This window comes from Bicyclus anynana, chromosome 24 (assembly GCF_947172395.1).
Source record: "Bicyclus anynana chromosome 24, ilBicAnyn1.1, whole genome shotgun sequence".
Classification (NCBI taxonomy): Eukaryota; Metazoa; Arthropoda; class Insecta; order Lepidoptera; family Nymphalidae; genus Bicyclus; species Bicyclus anynana.
Genome location: NC_069106.1, coordinates 1289264 through 1309699, shown reverse-complemented (window position 1 = coordinate 1309699; position 20436 = coordinate 1289264). Strand labels below are relative to the sequence as shown.

The 20436-nt window shown below is 36.5% G+C and overlaps 1 protein-coding gene across 1 annotated transcript in view; it reads right to left on the bottom strand.

Moving 5' to 3' along the window:
• Positions 1 to 20436, bottom strand: part of LOC112044005 (alpha-2 adrenergic receptor) — a 414271-nt gene that overhangs the window by 193447 nt on the left and 200388 nt on the right. The window contains exon 3 of the mRNA XM_052889122.1: positions 17278 to 17421. Within this exon, the coding sequence (XP_052745082.1) occupies positions 17278 to 17421 (144 nt within the window). The remainder of the gene's footprint in view (positions 1 to 17277; positions 17422 to 20436) is intronic.

Genomic DNA, 20436 nt, shown 5'->3' with positions numbered 1-20436 from the left:
ATACGTCCACTGCTGGACATAGGGCTCTTGCATGGACCTCCAGGCACATCGGTCTCAAGCCGTAGCATCCAGCGGCTCCAGGCTCTAGCTACCCGTCACGTCGCAATAAATTATCCCTAATGAACATAGCCTATATTTTATTCCCGCACTCCCACGGGAACGGGAACTATGCGAGTGAATCCGCGGGACGTTGGCTAGTCGATAATAATTTTCGACTTCGTTTTGTCGGCCATGTTTTTCCGCAAAATTAGTTCTACTATCTACTAATTTTATGCAAATAATAGCATGATAGGACAAAGAACATTAATTTCTGGTTACAATAACCCGAACGTTGTTCTTTTGGGAGAGCAAAAGAGACATTTATAGCTGGCTGAATGAAAATTTATCATTTCCCAACGAGAAAACTCTCTTGCGTGGGGGAAAATTACAGAATTTTCCTTTTGTTCCTACACTCCAAAATGGCGGCTGTTATATGTGTATTATGTAAATTAAAATCGTGATTACGTGTTTATGGTTCCTTGAGATATCTCAGGTAAACGCTTTAATAGCTTTATGGTTTTAATAGGTAAATACAATTTCTTTAATTCCGCAGATTTTTTTTTTGTCTTTTTTTTATTAAAAGAATACATAATATAAATTTCATTTCAAAATATCTTGGCAACCTCAGACCAATTATTGTATAGGACCTGCCTCGCTAGACGTTACTTTTCTGTCAAAGTATATGATCAACGATCTAATGTGATTATAAAAACTGTCTCTATAGAATAGACGTTAAATAGTTGTAATCGTGTTCGTCGGTTAAAGAGCTCCGTAAAAATACCTTTTTGTGGAATTGAATTGTGTAAAAAAAGGGCAAAACTTCTAGTTTAGTATGAGATATATACCAAATCTAAGCTCGTTTTCCTCAGAAAATGACAGACAATTTTGTTCGTGACTATGATTGCGATACAGGTCCTTCTATAATTGGTCTGAGTTGGCAACCGATCTGTGCTTGATGTTTTTTTTTAATAATCATTAGGTATCACCCTATTTTAACAGCCCTTTACAGGACCAGGCCTTCTTTCGTATAAAGCAGAGTTCCCCAAACTTTTTTGAGTCGTAGACCCCTTGCCATGTTTTACCGTGTTAGGTAGACCTGTTACCTGATATTGATTTTCTGTTTCCTACAACTTACACAACTTTATAAACGTATAACTTAAATTTTTGTCTTCATTGGTACTTTTAAAATGTATAATGTTTTAAAATAATAAATAAAATAATATTATAAGATAGTATGATGTGCGAAAATAGGTACTATCAGTGTATGTGTTAAGATCCACTATAGCGGACACTCATTTTATAGGCCCCTAATTCTTTTTTCACTGACATACCCCTTGAATTTTGTCATAGACCCCTAGGGGTATAGACCACTTTGGTAATCACTAGTAAAGAGGATAAGATATGGAGCTAAGACCCACCACGCTGCGGGTTCGCACGCGCGAGCACAATGTGGGTTGGTGGGATCAACACTATCAGATGTAAATGATAATGGCCGGGACCGACGGCTTAACGTGCTCTTCGAGATACAGGGGTGTAACACCATCAACTCCGAGCACAGATTTTTTTTATTATTCTTTACAAGTTAGCCCTTGACTACAATCTCACCTGATGGTAAGTGATGTTGCAATCTAAGATGGAAGTGGGCTAACTTTTTAGAAGGAGGGTGAAAATCTACACCCCTTTCGGTTTCTACACGACATCGTACCGGAACGCTAAATCGCTTGACGGTACGTGTTTGTCGGTAGGGTGGTAACTAGCTACGGTCGAAGCCTCCCACCAGCCAGACCTGGACCACTGCGCCACGGAGGCCGTATTTAAAAAAAATACTTACGGATTGCCGATATTTTAAAAAAATACTTACAGATTGCCGGTAAAAAAAAAATACGGAAAATTAACTTGAAAGAAAACAATTGTAAAAATGCCCCCCGGATCCTGGACTAAGTGTTATTCACTCGTAAAATACACAAAAATGTAATTTCCTCAAGCTTTAATCCTGTGGAACTTACAAAACGACGCGTTTACGCATCCAGTTTCCGTTTAAAACCGAGTTTTTATGAATAATTTTCCCTCCCGTGATGAAAAGCAATCCTTCCGGGGCAAGCGTGACGAATACTTTAATCCCCGGATTTTATATTAAAACCCAAAACTTCGTTAGTGACTTTATAAAAGGGTAAACATTATTTCCGTTGAATATAAAACAGTTGGAACTTAATTCCAGTTTGGTTTTTAAATAGCAACTGTATGTTTAGTCATAAATATATACAAACTAGCTGACGCCGCGCGGTTTACCCGCGTGGTTCGCGTTCCCGTAGGAAAACGGGGATAATATATAGCCTATAGCCTTCTTCGATAAATGGACTATGTAATACTGAAAGAATTTTTCAAATCGGATCAGTAGTTTCTGAGATTAGCGCGTTCAATCAAACAAAACAAACTCTTCGGCTTTATACATTTACCTATGGTAGGAGCATGGGCTGACCAAGCTTTTATAAATTCTCTAAAGACTCTAAATCCATAGCAAATATTTTCAAATCAATTTTTATTTTTAAATACGAACTCCGTTATCGTCAAAACGGCAGTTTGGATTCGCGGCAAATGTATTTAAAAAAGTTATTTAGTATTTTTTTTATGACCACCGGATATTGAAAATGAACTTTTACAGTGTTATTTGTTGTGTTTTTCGCAGTATGGCAGTTTTTGTTATTATAGATCGTTCATAACAAGCAATTAAAATCACAACCCGTCCTTTGTATTCGTCGCTATCGGGTGAAATTAAATAAAACTCACTCGTCGTTATCAAGGGAATTGAAAAGAAGAAGAAGATTGTTTGACTGAAGAGTTTGTTTGAACCCGCTAATCTCAGAAACTACTGGTCCGATTTGAAAAATGCTTTCATTGTTAGACAGCCCATTTATCGAGGAAGGCTATAGGCTTTATTTTATTCCCGTACTCTTACGAGAACGGGAACCACGCGGGTGAGACTGCGCGGCGTCTACTTGTAAATCTATACTTATAATAAAACTGTGGCAGATCCAATTCTGTACATTGAAGTTATTTTGAAAATTTTTGTTGGGGGGCATTATATAATCGATACTGAAGCTAAAAATATTTTTTTTTCGATTTTTTTGGCTGTCTGTCCGTGTTTTTTTTTGTTATTCGGGCATCACGCTGAAACTACTAAATTGATTCAAATGGAACTTGGCACGGTCTAAGACCATAATACGGAAAAGTTTAAAGAATATTTTTATTGCAAAAATAAAATGAGAAGAGGGTGAATAGGGGTTGAAAGTTTGTATGGAAAAACATTCATTATTAGAGTTACAGTTTTAAAAAATTTTCATAAACCACAAAAAATAATACGAAATATAATGTGATTAATTTTTTTTTATTCAACCCTTAAAGTGGTGATATAGGACTTGAAAGTTTACATTGATTTTTACGCGGACGTAGTCGCGGGCGTCCGCTAGTATGTAATAAATATTTTTGGATGGGAGATGAGCTGTGATAGTCTAGTGGATAAAACCCCTGGATTTGAAGGACGTAGGTTCGAATACGGTCTGGGACATGCATCTCCAACTTTTTATTTGCATAAAAAAAGAATGACGAGTAAAAAGCCTCAACCTATTACTATGGAAGTAAATCTGAAGATGTACTCGCAAAACAAATACACTGCCTAAACAAATATCACGTAAGCGAAACATGCTCACAAAGTGATAGTCAACACAAAACAAAGTCCTGATCAGTCCGCCATACATCATCCGGGGCTTTGAGTTATGGACAGAGTAATCTAGATTAATCTGCGAGAAAATATTCTGAACAACTATCATATAACCTTTATTATAGGAGAGTTGCACAGTATACCTATATTTCCCAGGATATCCAACTTAGGGGTCCCCCAAATTTAGTGGGAAAATAACTGCGATGGGATGTTTTTAGGAGTCTGAAATTTTTAGGGACTTTTTGACTTTTAAATATTTTTAAATTGATAATATTTATATTTCTTTCTTGACCAAGCGACTAATAACGACATATAATACGTACGTACGACCACTGTGTGGCGACTGGCGGCAATTTTTATACAATAAAAAGATTGTTAATGTCAACATGTATGACTTCAAAAATTTTAATGGTTAGGTGAAGACGTAATATTTTATTTATTAAATAAAGACTTTTGAAACAGATTACAGCATATTATTTCTAAATTATTAAGAATTTGCATTTTTAGGGAGACAACTCAATAATTAAGGCGATTTTAGGGGGTTTTGACTCAAACTTTAGGGATAAATATTTTTGAGAGTTGGTAACACTGATATTTCCCCACTTTCACCCATCACACATAAACGGCTCAATTGATTTTAATCAACCATGTCCAAAAACACTAACACATAAGTCACCTATAATACAAAGAAAACTAATTAAAATCTCTGCATCCGTACGGGAGCTATGGTGCCAGACAGACTGACAGACAGACACGTTAAACTTATAACACTATATTTGCTTCAGATAGTAGGTAAATTGCTACAATTATGTGAAACCCTAAAACCCCAAACAGGCTAGCTTTACGTTAAAACTTTCTACCTCTAAATTCAACCGAAAAAAAAACGTATAATTTCGTGAAACCCTAATCGCGAAGTTGCAAAACACAAAAACCTTGTAAAAGAGACGGGTTTATTCGTTCAGTTTCCGTTTTAAATTCCCCGTGTTTTTTGTCGTATATTTTGCGCGGTTCGTGACAAAATGCTTTCTGTCTAGAAAAAGCGTGACGAATATTTTAATCTGGGGATTTTATTAAAACCTAAGCCCCTTTATTCTTGTGTTTTGTTGAATAGTGTTACCTACACTTTAGGGTGTTTTCTGAACTTTTACTAGCGGTCAAGCTTCGCTTTGACAGTTACGCAAGCAACCAATAGGCTTCTTCTAACTCTTTTCTGAATTTTCCGCACTTCTCAATAAACCACAAACCTGAAACCACAAACCTGAGGTCCGCACCGAGCTAACACTATTAGGCCTGGTAGGGTGCCTGTGACAACATCTACACGAAAACCCTCCTGGCGTTCAAAATTAGCTTTTATGTTATACTAGCTGACGCCGCGCGGTTTCGCCTGCCTGGTTCGCGTTCCCGTAGGAATACGGGGATAATATATAGCTTTCCTCGATAAATGGGCTATCTAACCCTGAAAGAATTTTTTAAATCGGAACAGTAGTTTCTGAGATTAGCGCGTTCAATCAAGCAAACAAACAAACTATGACACTACAGCTTTATAATATAGAGCACAATACAGCTTTATAATATTAGTATAGATTTAATTGTATAGTTAGGTACCTACCTACGTAGGAAGATAAATAGCCTATATCCTTCCTTGATAAATGGGCTATCTAACACTAAAAGAATTTTTCAAATCGGACCTGTAGTTCCTGAGATTAGCGCGTTCAATCAAACAAACAAACAAACTCTTCAGCTTTATAATATTAAGTATAGATTTTTAGTACATATATTATGTAATACATATGTAAATTTTAATATTATATATACGTATATATTATATTATATTTATTTAATTATTTATATATATAATTACATATAATGCATTGCACCTTCCCGCTCTTTCTTCGCAAGTTCTCTCGTCAGGAGTTGCCTGGTAGAGATTACTTTTTGTAATAAGGCCGCCTTTGCATGCTAAGTTTAATTTATCTTTTTATTGTTTTATTTTATAATTGTATTTTTGTGTGTAATAAAGTATTTCTTCTTCTTCTACATTTTTCAATTCTGTATCGTTCTGAAAAGTGGGCCTAATTCCGAACATCCTCTTTAATTCTAATTGCCTAAATCGTACCTTAATTACAAAATCCCTTTCAATTCGTCTTCCATTACAATCAATAACAATACCCTTTTGCGATAAAACAACCGCGTTCCCCTAAATTTAGGAGCCTCTTAAATACGAGTATCTAATTATTTGCTGTTCCACAGCAATACCTTTGTTACACTAACCCCATAAATAAGCCCACGAATGACGTATTGTTCGGCGAACGTGATCTATGGATCCTTCCATTGTTGTGGGGGAGACATTGGTTAATTATCCCAATTCCACTTAAATATAAGTGAGTGCGATGACCTAGATTTAAGAGCTATTTGAAGGTGTTTATTTTTTTTTTTAAAGCCGTGGTAGCTCAGTGGATATGACCTCAGTGGACATGCACCTCCAGCTTGTCAGTGCGTGTATTTAAAAAAAATATTACGTGTCTTAAACGGTGAAGGAAAAACATCGTGAGGAAACCAGAGAATTTTCTTAATTATCTGCGTGTGTGAAGTCTGCCAATCCGCAATGGGCCAGCGTGGTGGACTATTGGCCTAATTCCTCATTCTGAGAGAATGCTTGAGCTCAACTGTGAGCCGAATATGGGTTGATAATGATGATTCAATAAAAATTAAGGATTGAGTTTAAGGTTGAATTTGCAAATGCAGCTACTTGAATTAAGTGCCAAGAAGTTGTGTTTGGCACTCATCGAGTGGGGACGTTTTTTAATCGCCGATTGTGCATCCACTTTTTATAGGAGATTGATGGTTCGTTGCAATAAAATATTTAAATAAATAAAGCTAGCGATTCTTTTCGTGTCAGAATTCTAAATTCGTAAACTCTAGACGAACGATCTCGTGTCATAGGGAATAGAGCGCCCTTAGTGCGTAATATAAATTAAACAGTGTAACCTAAGTTTTTTATAGACAAAATATATTCATGCTTCACTTTTTTGTCTTAGAACCAAACGAAAAATCCAGAGCTCTAACTGTGACATAATAGCAAAACGAGTTATATTATAACACTAGCCGACGCCACGCGGTTTCACTCGCGTAGTTCCCGTTCCAGTAAGAATACGGGAATATTATATAGCCTATAGCCTTCCTCAATAAATGGACTATCTAACACTGAAAGAATTTTTGAAATCGGACCAGTAGTTCCTGAGATTAGCGCGTTCAAACAAACAAACTCTTCAGCTTTATAATGTTAGTATAGATTATTTTCATAGAAAAAGCAGTGTTATATTCGTACTCGTATTGGAAGCGACAAACAAAAACTTTAGCCGCTTAAAATAAGATGTATAGACGACGCGATTGCTTTCGTTCGCTTCTGCCAATAAAAAAAATATAAAAGAAATGAAAAAAAAAATACGTAAAAGAAATGTTCTTAACAGCCATTATAAGTTTAACTCGGCCATAACAGAATCCATTTGAGGGAGACTCGTAAATAAATGGCGGGAAAATGAAAAATTGCCTACAGCTACTTCTTTCTCAGTTTCACCGAAAATAAAAAATATGAATTGCCTCATGCACATGAGACGTGGATGACTTCGACGGTTTTTAGGGTTCCGTAACTCAAAAGAAAAAATGGAACCCTTAAAAGATCACTTTGTTATTATAATAATAATATATATAACTAGCTAACGCCGCGCGGTTTCACCCGCGTGGTTCCCGTTCCCGTAGGAATATGGGTATAAAATATAGCCTATAGCCTTCCTCGATAAATGGGCTATTTAACACTGAAAGAGTTTTTCAAATCGGACTAGTAGTTCCTGAGATTAGCGCATTCAATCAAACAAACAAACTCTTCAGCGTTATAATATTAGTATAGATAATAATTAATTTGCTAAAACATGAGTAACAACAAATACAATAAACATGATTTCACAATAATTGTTAAAAACATGTTTTGTCACGAATTAGGCGTGCAAATATTTTTAAAATTAAGTATAAATATTCAAATTTTTAATACATGCTGCATGATTATTTGATTAAAATAAAATTACCATAACTAATTGTCGTCGTCGTCGTCATCAGCCCATATTCGGCTCACTGCTGAGCTCGAGTCTCCTCTCATTCTGAGAGGGGTAAGGCCAATAGTCCACCACGCTGGCCCAATGCGGATTGGCAGACTTCACACACGCAGAGAATTAAGATAATTCTCTGGTATGCAGGTTTCCTCACGATGTTTTCCGTCACCGATTGAGACACGTGATATTTAATTTCTTAAAATGCACACAACTGAAAAGTTGGAGTTGCATGCCCCGGACCGGATTCGAACCCACACCCTCCGGAATCGGAGGCAGAGGTCATATCCACTGGGCTATCACGGCTCTCCATAACTAATACCAATACTGAAATTCTAAAGTAATGAAAATAATAAAATATTTAATTAAAGTGTATGTCGAATTGTGAAAATATAATAAACTAGCTGACTAGATTTTTTGAATCTCTGTTTGTCAGTTTTTTCTGACAGATGATTATTTTAGAAGATAATATTAAGTAATTCAAATAATTCCGACTATGTATGTAACACACGCCCTTATCTATCCTTGCATTTTAAAATACGTAATCGTAGTGGATTGTCGATATCAACCAGATATTGCAATTTAAACTCTGCACTTCACTAGTAAGCTACTTCATGATATTTGTCAATGAATAAGTTTCGCTAGGTCATAATATAAGGATGCGATATAAGAGACACAATTTAAGATCTATTAACACAATATGTTCCTTGGACATTTTTAATTAATTTTCCTTATAGAATATAACCCTAGAGTTATGGGAAATACTGTCGAGCACCCTGTATAGCTAATCTAAGCTCATTTTCCTCAAATAATGACAGATAATTTTGTTCGTGAATTTGGGTGCGATACTAGCCCTTATGTATTTAGTCTGAAGTTTTTATAGATGTTGTTTTTTTGTCATTCATCATTATTATTCCGAATCAACTTTCCAAGATCAGACGAAAAATTATTAGGTACTGAAAATTTCTTAGAAGTAGGTAAGCTTGTTTGGATCTATAAAAATATAACATATTATCTCAATACAATTTATTAATATGTTAATGCATTTAAATATATTTTATTAAATACATTTAGGTACAATTTTCCTCGAGTAAGAGTTTAATGTATTTATAATTTGGGATTTAATCAACGCGTACAAAACATACAGTTTAAATTATTTAATTACAGACAAAATCATGGCTACTTCAATTAGTTATGATAATTCAATTATATCAATTAAACTACCAATGCCGTTGCAATTTTGTTCATTTATCAAAATTTGTTCCTAATAATAAACATTTATTCAATTAAAATCAATAGGTTTCATAAGGTTTCATTTTATAATTACAACTTGTCTAACTTGTATAACTTATTTTCTTATATCCGATAAGAAAATACCTAAATATGTTAACTAAACATTATAAAAAATATTCAGATAATCTCTGGATAAACTGATTTTGAAAATTCTTTAACCTCTAAAAAGCCACGTTATTTGTAAATGCCACCGGTTTTAAACCCCGTATTACGGGAACAGACACAACATGGGTGAAACCGCGGGCGTCGACAAGTTCTTCATAGAATGAAACATATCAGGACCTAAAGCCATGTGGCACGTGGATTGTCTTTCTACAATTTTTTGACGACCTCCGTGGCGCAGTGGTTTGCGCGGTGGATTTACAAGACGGAAGTCCTGGGTTCGATCCCCGGCTGGGCAGATTGAGATTTTCTTAATTTGTCCAGGTCTGGCTGGTGGAAGGCTTCAGCCGTGGCTAGTTACCACCCTACCGGCAAAGACGTACCGCCAAGCGATTTAGCGTTCCGGTACGATGCCGTGTAGAAACCGAAAGGGGTGTGGATTTTCATCCTCCCCCTAACAAGTTAGCCCGCTTCCATCTTAGACTGCATCATCACTTACCATCAGGTGAAATTGTAGTCAAGGGCTAACTTGTAAAGAATAAAAAAAAAAAAATCAAAACCGCTTCGTAAATTAAATTATGTATGGGAATGACATTGGACAGGTCACATGATCAAGTTGTCGATCGGATATGTCATTTCCATATATTTTGAACCCCCGACGCAAAAAGGAGGGGTTACATATCTGTATGTCAGTCTGTCTATGGCACCACAGCTAAATGGATGAAGCGATTTCAATTTAATTTTCTTTGTATTAAAGGTAGTATTTTTAGTTAAGTTTGATGAAAATCGGTTGAAAAACCGTTTAAAAGTTATGGGGGGTTAAAGTGGGGAAGAACATATGTCTGCAAATATACTCGAGTGGGGTCTCAAATGAACGCGCAGTTTTTATTCTAGTTAACCTTCAGGGGTTTTTCAAAATTTTCAATTATTTATGTTATGTTAGTGTTCGAAGCGTTAGCGTTTGCAGAAAGAGAATGTGCACATGGCTACAGGCTTAGGCTTTTGTTCTATAGTATTCTTTTTAGGAAAACAAAAGAATCACCACCCACTATGTGAGCGTAAAAATGACGTATACACATGAAAAAATATACGCGAGCACTAAAAGGAAACAAAAATGTAGGCATTATTTACTCGCGTCGACACAATACCCGGATTACGCATTACGCTTTTAAAAATTTAACAGATCTCAAAATCTTTGTAACGAGGATAGAGTACTGTGATACCTGTTGACTGGATGATGCATTATTTGTTCTAGAGCAGTGTTTCCCAAACTTTATTATAACCGGGTAAAGGAGATGGTCCATTTCAGGTCCATTCTTGTACCCCGTGTCATTAAAATTTAAAAAATACAAGGATTTCGTTAAAATCTAAATGAGTGAATTAATCTAACTAAATAAAAAGAAATAAATAAAATGAAAACCTAAGTTTTTAAGTTATATCAAGATGGTGCCCTTAAAACAACTATGACGTCATGATAATTGACAGCAAACGTCAAGTCGACTGCTCCATTGAACGTCATCAATCCGCCATTATTACCCATATTAGTGTTGTATTTCTTGGGAGAGAATGAATATTATTCCGAAAGAATTAAAGTGAATTCATAGATTTGTATAATCAACAATATTTTCTTTTATTTCCGCCTGGGTGACTGATCCTGGGCTCCATACAATTTTGGACCATCTCCTTTCATACTCCGGCTTCGTGACCCACTTAAGTTTTTGGACCCATAATACCTACAATCCACCCATCGTATTTATTGTCTCGTTAGTGAAGAAATAAAATCGACCATCTCCTAGTACTTCTTTAAGGTCGCAGCATTGCCTCCATAATGCTGCGACCCGGTATTTTTTTAGCGATCCGGTGCCGGGTCGCGACCCACCTGATGGGGAACGCTGTACTAGAGGATGCCCGCGATTTCATCTGCAAAAACAATGTGTTAAGCTTTCATCCCCTATTCTAATTCTATATTATACATTTTAACAATAGCCAATGTACCAATCACCATAAAAGTAACTCGTGAAATTGCAGACCCAAAATTTAACCATATAGGGGTGAAATTTCAAATATACTTAAAACACTTTAATTTTATATCAATTCGATCATCTAAACCTACTTATAGGTGAAATTTCAAAAATCCTTTCATCACATTATATTTCATATTTTTCTTATGCACCAATTTTCATAATAACAAATTTAAAAATAAAGCAATTTCCACACAAATTTTTAAGCTGTTTTCACCCCCTCTTTTAATCACTACTTTTGTGAGTAATTAAGTAAAGATCTTTGGGTAACTTTTGTCGCGAACAAAATTAATAATTCTACTTCTCGTGTGAGGATGAAAGTCGATCCAATTCGAAGCATCTTCCAGCAACTCAACATCATTTACCCACACGTACAACATCGCCAATTCCTTTTATTTTGAGATCGCGTTTCATCAACACGAGAACTGTTTCCACTGTGAAAATGTTATATTTTCTTGTGTTTGCGTTGTTTATTTATTTATTCGCCAGTTAGTACGTTAGTCGCAAGGTCGTTTAAAATGATTACTAATCGCAACACACCTCTTGGAAAACATTATTGTATTATTTTTATTTGAATTGATGATGATGATTTTTTAGAGTTTCAATTGAGATGTTCTGTTAGAATATTTGTGCGTAGAAAATATTACTTTTTCTACATACTACCAAAGTACACACAAAATATTACAATAATATCAGTATCACTATTCACTTACAATATCTCTATATTTTTCTACTCCCATTTCGTAATGCACTTATCGGAGAAGCCGTAGCCTCAGAGCAGGTTCTAAGCTTTACATGTCAAGGATGGCAGATACACAAAGTAACACTATCGGTCATTATTGGAACGACCATTTAACTTACAACTACAGTTCTACCCTCTATATCGATCAAGTTCAGCGCTGATACTATCACATGTAAACCAGGGTTATCTATCATATGGCTAGGAGTCAGCCACCAGCTGATGTCATACTTGTAACTGATCTAGTTGGGTAGAAGGGCCTTTTACAGATATCTAATACTCCCCCAATCTCAGCTGGTGTTGGCTCCCAGCTAATTAAATAACAACGCAATGGCCTTACTTCTATTAACTCACCCATTGAAGTTCGGAAACACTATCACTGTATGGATAACTGACTCACCGAATTTCTTCACTCACCGCTACACTGACCAGATCCAGCTAAAGCGTTCAACTAGCAATCTCCCGCGAGCTCTCTCAGAGATCGTCAACTGACAGATGTCCACAGACAAACAACTGACAGATAAACGACACGCACTCCTTGACGCTTCGTCAAAAGCAACAACAGATATCGTCTAATTAGTTACTCTATTTAATGTAAGATGGCGCTACTATCTATTCCTCCGACATCAATATAAAAGTTCAAACGATATCACAAACCAATACGTTCCTACAGGTCGTTTGGTAAAGTTTACTACACGGGTAAACCGTGCTACAATGATTTCTTTTATTTTTTAATTAGTTCCATGTCATTGGCTACAAAAACTCCTTATATGAGATAAATGGAGGTCACGCCGATACAAAAATGGAAGAGGCCCATGCCCAACGCCAATATGTTATTTACCAAGTTTTGTTAATTCTTTTATTTCTTCTATCATGATAGAAAAAGTATTGTATGCCACTGCACGTAATTAGCAATTATAGCACTCGTGCTGTCTGTTGTGCAATCGGCTTCGCCTCATTGCAAATGTCTAAGGGACTTGTGTTCCAAAAAAAAAGAACATACATGAAGTCGGTTACAAATGAAAATATTTGAAAATAGATCGTCAATTGGTCCCTTATATAGCATCCTTATATTATGCCCTACCCAAACTTATTCATTGATTAATATCATGAAGTAGCTTACTAGTGAAGGGCGAAGTGCCAGTTGCAATAGCTCGTCGATATCGACATTCTTCCTACTACGATTACGTATTTTAAAATGCAAGGATAGATAAAAGCGTGTGTTACATGGATAGTCGGAATTATTTGATATTACTTTGTATGAAAACATAAAAAGTTTTTTTTAGTTAAAAACATTAGTTATGCATTTCGGCTCCTATAAGTGGACTTGTCAACACCTTGAAGTTATGGGAAAAACTCCTGAGCATCCTGTATAAAATCTAGTTTAAATTTAAAAATGAGATTCATTAATTTAAAAAATGAACGTCGACAAACTTGGGTAACTCTTCACAATTCCCCCAAGTCGGTGGAGTTTTTAAATTGTTGGATTGTACTGAGGTTTAGGGGCGTATTGTGTAACAAAGTTTTAAAACGGAAGCTATGGTCGAGTCTCTCTTTCATATGAGTTTTTATTTATCTTGCCCTGTTAGTGTATTTCGGTAAAATCTTTTTTGGACGTAAATTTCTAAGGACGTATACATATTACGTATAAATAGCTCATGATTATTGTTGGAGCGTGCTCGACTATTTATGGGTTTCAAAAGAAGGCTCAGAGTCGCTCAGTGCCCGATGACGTGAACCATGTTTTGCATCTGCGTGATCTAATCAGAAATGAGGAAATCTGCAGAAGAGCCAAACTAACCTAAGAGCCTAAGATTCTAGATTGCCGACTCTGCACCGGAAAGTAACTGGTCGACCCGCCAAGTGGACCACAAATATCAAACAAGGAAACGCAGGTGACTCAATTTTCAATACATATTCCCATATACATATACTCAATGATTGTTTCGAAGTCCTTAGGAGAGGCCTATGTTTAGCAGTGGACGTCCATCGACTGACAATGATGATGATAATGATGCTCGACCAGTTTTAGGGACCCTTAGTCATGAACTTGTTCATACAACGCCTTTATGACTAACGCCTTAACGCCTGTAATAGTCCAGTAAATCTTGAGAAAATTTCAAGTGAGCTGATTTTTGTATACGCCTTTATTACGGGGTTATTATGAAGATGTGAAAAATCGACATCGATATCGTGCTGACTAAAAAAGTTACAACTTACAACTATACAATACAAAAATTCAGCTCACTAGAATTTTTTCCCCAGATAAAATCTAAAACGACTGGACTATAAGTGGCGGTAAATACGAGTCAAATTATTTTATTCCATTTTTATACAAAACATTGATAATAATTTTTAAACTTTTTGTAATACAACAAATTCAATCTTCAATCATTGAATTCAATATTCACAATTCCGAAAACAGTCACGATCCGACCCTAAAATAAACCCAATTCAAATTATTAGCGAGACAATTTCACAAAAATACTGAGTGTTCTCTGACTTACTTAAATCATAGACGGAACGTAATGAAATTTTTAGTGCGTGATTTTACTATGTCCCCGGATATCTTATCAATATAACATTGAATTAGAGTTGTGATAGCCCAGTGGTTATAACTTCTGCCTTCGATTGGGAGGGTGTATGTTCGAATCCGATCCAGGGCATGCACCACCAACTTTGGACTTATATGCATTTTGATAAATTAAATGTCATGTGTCTCAAACGGTGAAGGGAAACCATCGCAAGGAAACCTGCATACCTGAGAATTTTCTCAATACGCTACGTGTGTGAAGTCTGCCAATACGCATTGGGCCAGCGTGGTGGACTATTAACCTTTCCCTTTCATTTTAAGAAGAGACTCGTGCTCAACAGTGAGCCGAATTGGGTTGTCAATGACAATGACGATAATTTTGACAGTGTAACGTTCTATCAACGGCCTCCGCGGCGCAGTGGTATGCGCGGTGGATTTACAAAACGGAGGTCCTGGGTTCGATCCCCGGCTGGGCCGATTGAGATTTTCTTAATTGGTCCAGGAATGGCTGCTGGGATGCTTCGGCAGTGGCTAGTTACCACTCTACCGACAAAGACGTACCGCCAAGCGATTTAGCGTGCCGGTACAAAGTCGTGTAAAAACCGAAAAGGGATGTGGATTTTCATCCTCTTTCTAACAAGACTGCATCATCACTTACCATCAGGTGAGATCGTAGTCAAGGGCTAACTTGTAGATAAAAAATAAAATAAAAAAATCAATCCTTTGGACGAATACTTTAAAACAAAGACAATTTAAATTATAATAGAGACAATTTCGCAAATACATTGAATGTTCTCTGACTTACTTCAAATCATAGATAGTTGTGATTTAAGTTACCTATTTTTTACGGTTTTACTAAAAATAACTATTAATATAAGTTTTTAACCGACTTTAACATTAATTCAAGCCATGAAAAATTTTAAGTATTTCAGACAGTAATCTTTCATTTGGTACTTTCAGAAACGGCATAAATTAATACGACACCGGCTTAGCACCATCATCAAACTGATCAGCAGGTAAAATATAATAATATTATGATGTTATTTTTTGATTTTTAGTTTAGTGGGTACTTTTTTAGGTTTTGAAGTTGGTTGTTTTGATGTGAAACATCTATAGCCGCACGTAAAACCGATTTCTGGCGTGGCGACGCTTGCCGTAGTGACGAATCGCCACGCTATATGATGGTATATATATACAGTCTATATGCAGTAGTGAGTACGGTGTGGCGACGCGTCGCCATGCGCAATCGACTGTGCGACTCTCTCCCACTCAATCCGGCGTTAAGCCATCTCTCTCGCTACACTGAGCTCGGATACATATAGTGTTGTTTAACTTTTACAAAATAATGTCGAAGATTCACATCTACCAGGCGTCCCGTGACGGCTCACATATTTTTATTATAAAAACCAAACCAAATTATCGATAATACTTACACATCGTTGTCTAGCACATAACTAGCATCTTCCAAACAACGATGCAAAGCTCGGCGGTGGGAATTTAGTTACATACACAACAAACTTACCCCCTGTTACCGTAACCCCCTGGGCGGTAGGTAATAAGTATTTAGATTATTCAGCACGTATTTACCTTGAGGTAAAATTGCCTAGTTAACAGTTTAACTATTTGCGTCGTGATAAAAGTTGCACAATTCCGCGGGTGGTTGAAAATTAGGGCGGGGACGTGTTATTATTAAATGGCTCTTAACCCGTTACCGCATACGAAGCCGCATATGGCTTCGACACTTTAGGATTTTTTTTCTGTACATTAGAATCAGATTTTTATTAATTTACCTTCTCCGTATAATGGTATGTATTTTTGTTAGTCTATGTCAAAAGCTAGTTGTCTATTTATTTCAGTATTTGTACAAGTAGTCAAGAATCGTTAATTGTATAATTGAAAAAAATATACACTGAAATCTGAAAACTTTCAGAGGAGCTTTTTTAATAATTATGAATATGAAATGAATGTGCTTTATTTTATTATCCCGTTTTCTTTAGTTTTTAGAGCACGCTCTTTTAATGGTCATATATGGCTTAGTATGCATACAAGTTAGCTTTATTTTCTTTACAGATACGAGTATAAATTCTTCTCACTTTTATGGATCATCTAAGCAAGAACTTTATTCATGGTGATGGCTTTTTTAGTGATGACGATCATTCTTCATACTCCAAATCTGAATACCAACCAAACGTTAAACCTAAATTCATTTTGGACTAAATGCATACGAATCCATTTATGAACAGATATTGTTTGACGAGACTGCATACGAAGCCATACATGGCTTCGTTTACTATTTTCTAAAATAACGTATATATATTTTTTTCAATTATGACTAATTATTATTTATATATATTTATAAAATTTTCCATCAGGTTAACGTCGGTACGTAGGGTGACACGACTAGAATATGAGAGCTTATAACAATGGCCATTATCCAAACTAATTGTTTAGTTGTTAATACTTAATGTAAGCGTCTATATAGAATATAAAAAATAGAGACCATTTTAAGAACTCTTAGTACTGTAAAAAGTCTGAAGTTTGTACTATTTGCTGTGTAGTTAGCACTGTCATCTGTCGAACTACTCGTAAAGTTCAAAGCAATGTATAGTGCAATGTTTACCCTGTACGCTACTCAAAATTCTAAACTCAAAACTCAAAACTCAGAATTCAAAATACAAAATACAAAATACAAAATACAAAATACAAAATACAAAATACAAAATACGCACCTTGCACTGCGGGAACTGCTCCGGCGGCCGCGTCACCCGCCAGCCCAGCAGCGGCGGTATACACACTAGAGCACTCATGAGCCACACTGCCGCGATCATAAGCGCGGCGCGCGCTGGAGTCCGTTTTTTGAGATAATCTACCGCCTGCGGACAAACAAACACACTATTACAAAACGGAAAAATAATTAAAAGTTACATAGGTAATTTTTGTCGACCTCTGTGGCGCAGTGGTATGCGCAGTGGATTTACAAGAAGGAGGTTCTGGGTTCGATCCCCAACTGGGCCGGTTGAGGTTTTCTTAATTGGTTCAGGTCTGGGAGGCTTTGGCCGTGGCTAGTTACCACCCTACCGACAACGACGTACCGCCAAGCGATCTAGCGTTCCGGTACGATGTCGTGTAGAAACCGAAAGGGGTGTGGATTTTCATCCTCCTCCTAACAAGTTAGCCCGCTTCCATCTTAGATTGCATCATCATTTACCATCAGGTGAGATTGTAGTCAAGGGTTAACTTGCAAAGAATAAATAATAAAAAAGAAACTTCCATTTAAGATCTGACGGGTTATTCGCTTAGTAGTTTAAAAAAATACAGTCGAATTGAGAAACTCCTCCTTTTTTCAAGTTGGTTCAAAAAAGTGTGTGTCAGCTCCGAAGCACGGATGAAGTTTACTCTTACAGATAGGCTTATATTGCTCCGCAGCACTATGTTCGTCTCAAAATCTACGCCTGAAAAGTGACAGCGCACGGTGAAAGGTGCGCAGAATAGGTTGCACACAAAAACGTAACGCTGTCATTCGTTCATCAAATTCCACTGCCCATATTTTTTCATACTGGGAGCTTTAAATGAAAAAACGATTCTTAAGGAGTAAACTCCAATAAAGACTATCAAGATCACAGAAGAGACTTACTTTTGGAATGAATTATTGTTAGGGGTTGCAGGTCTAGGGTTGCAGGGGTTGAGTAGCATTATTATTAGCCTAAAGTTGTAGCAATAAAATACGAGTAAGGTATGTGTATCCGAACGCAATCTACTAATAAGTTCAATCCGACTATCCGATCACATTCCACCAATAAGTCCCGACCGATTCGAAATTCAAACTTCAAAGATATTAAAATAACTTTTCACAGCGCTCGGCGCATTAACGTTCGCGCCAAACCCAATAATAATATCGGCTTTAACTGACGGCCATTATGGAGTACTCAGGGATTGGCTTGTAAATATATTAATAAATTCATACCTACATTGTACCTAGGCTATACACTCGTGGTATATAATATACTAGCGGACGCCCGCGACTTCGTCCGCGTGGAATTTAGTTTTTCACAAATCCTTTGGAAACCATGAATTTTTCCGGGATGGAAAAAGTAGCCTATGTTTTAATGCGAACTATCACTAAAATGCGATTAGTTCGGGCATTGGTGTTTCCCATATTTCTTTATGGTGCTGAGACGTGGACTCTGAGAGAAAGCGAGAAACAAAAGATAGACGCTCTAGAAATGTGGTGCTGGAGAAGAATGCTTGGCATATCCTGGACTCAGTTCCGATCCAACATTTCAATCCTCCAAGAACTGAGCATCAAACAGCGTCTTTCTTCAATAGTCCAATGTCGCATACTGACTTTCTTTGGTCATATTACAAGAAAAGATGACACGTCCATAGAGAGACTTGTGGTGCAAGGAAAGGTGGAGGGCATAAGAGCACGTGGCAGGTCACCAATGCGCTGGACTGACCAAGTGAAAACCGCTCTCCATGGATCGCTCCCGAATGTGCTAGGAGAGCCACACTACGGGAGGAATGGCGACGGATAGTGAGGCTTGCCACCGCGCCCAAATGACGACCACGACCACTCTGTCTAGACTCTAGAGTGTAACGACGAAGAAGAAGATGTGTTAATCCATGCTATAATACATCTCAATACTTTCAACTAATTCGGTTCAGTACTCGAGGCATTAAAGAGTAACAAACATTCATATCATCAAATCATCGGTTTTCGCAAATCTCGGGAAACCATGGATTTTTTTGGGATAAAAAGTTAATCCAGAGTAAAATCTATTTCCATTTCAAATTTCCAGGAACCTGCATACCTGAGAATTTTCTTAATTCTCTACGTGTGTGCCAATCTGCATTGGGTCAGCGTGATGTACCGCCAAGCGATTTACCGTTCCGGTACGATGCTATGTAGAAATCGAAAGGAGTGTGGATTTTCATCCTTCTCCTAACAAGTTAGCCTGCTTCCATCTTAGATTGCATCATCACTTACCATCAGGTGAGATTGTAGTCAAGGGTTAACTTGTAAAGAATATATAAAAAAAAAGTACTTAAGTGCGAGTCAATTTTGTATTTAAAAAAAATATTTTTAGATGCAACAGGTTTAAAGTTTTATTTATAAGGTTTATTAGGTATTACCTCAGTAATTCGCTTTCAGTTTTTTTTTTTGGTGTTCCGAGGCACAAAACACACTGCCAACTTCCTAACATACTTATCCAAAAAAAAAACCAAATTTTTTACATGCTCGAACCGAATCCAGAACTTCACAAACCGAATGGGCTAACCACTAGAACCTTAAGGTAATTATTTTTTTCTTTTGTAAGTTTTAGAACTTTAGGTAAAGTCATGAGTGAATTGTTACGCATTAAACAAAAATAACGTTATAATAAGAATTTTTCCCACTCACACGCAATCTTTTACCTTTTTCAAGCCCTAAAACAAATTGTATTTCGTTCAAGAACAGTTACCCTAGCGCGTGTTTTTATTGATTTCGGAAACTTAATTCGATAATACTTTACGAATTAAGTTCTGTACTACGTGGGAAAATTCTTCTCAAATACTCGAATTCGAAATGAGAAATTCAGATGGACCAAAGTTATTGACATAGCTCAATAGGTCGCAAAGCAGGAATGACAATGGATAGGGCACATAGTTCAAAGAGCTGATGGTGTTGACTTTCCTTTTTTTCTTTTTTTTTTTTTAGATTTTAATTTTGTCTTTATACATTGTTGTACGCCAGAAATGGTCAAATGCATAATTATCTGTATATTCTTAACAAATAAATGAATAAGATTCCAAGGTGCTGCTGTAGCAGTATTGGCAGATGATGCAATCTAAAATTGAAGTGGGCTTACGTCTTCCATGACGCAAAATTTTAATCTACCCAATACCTC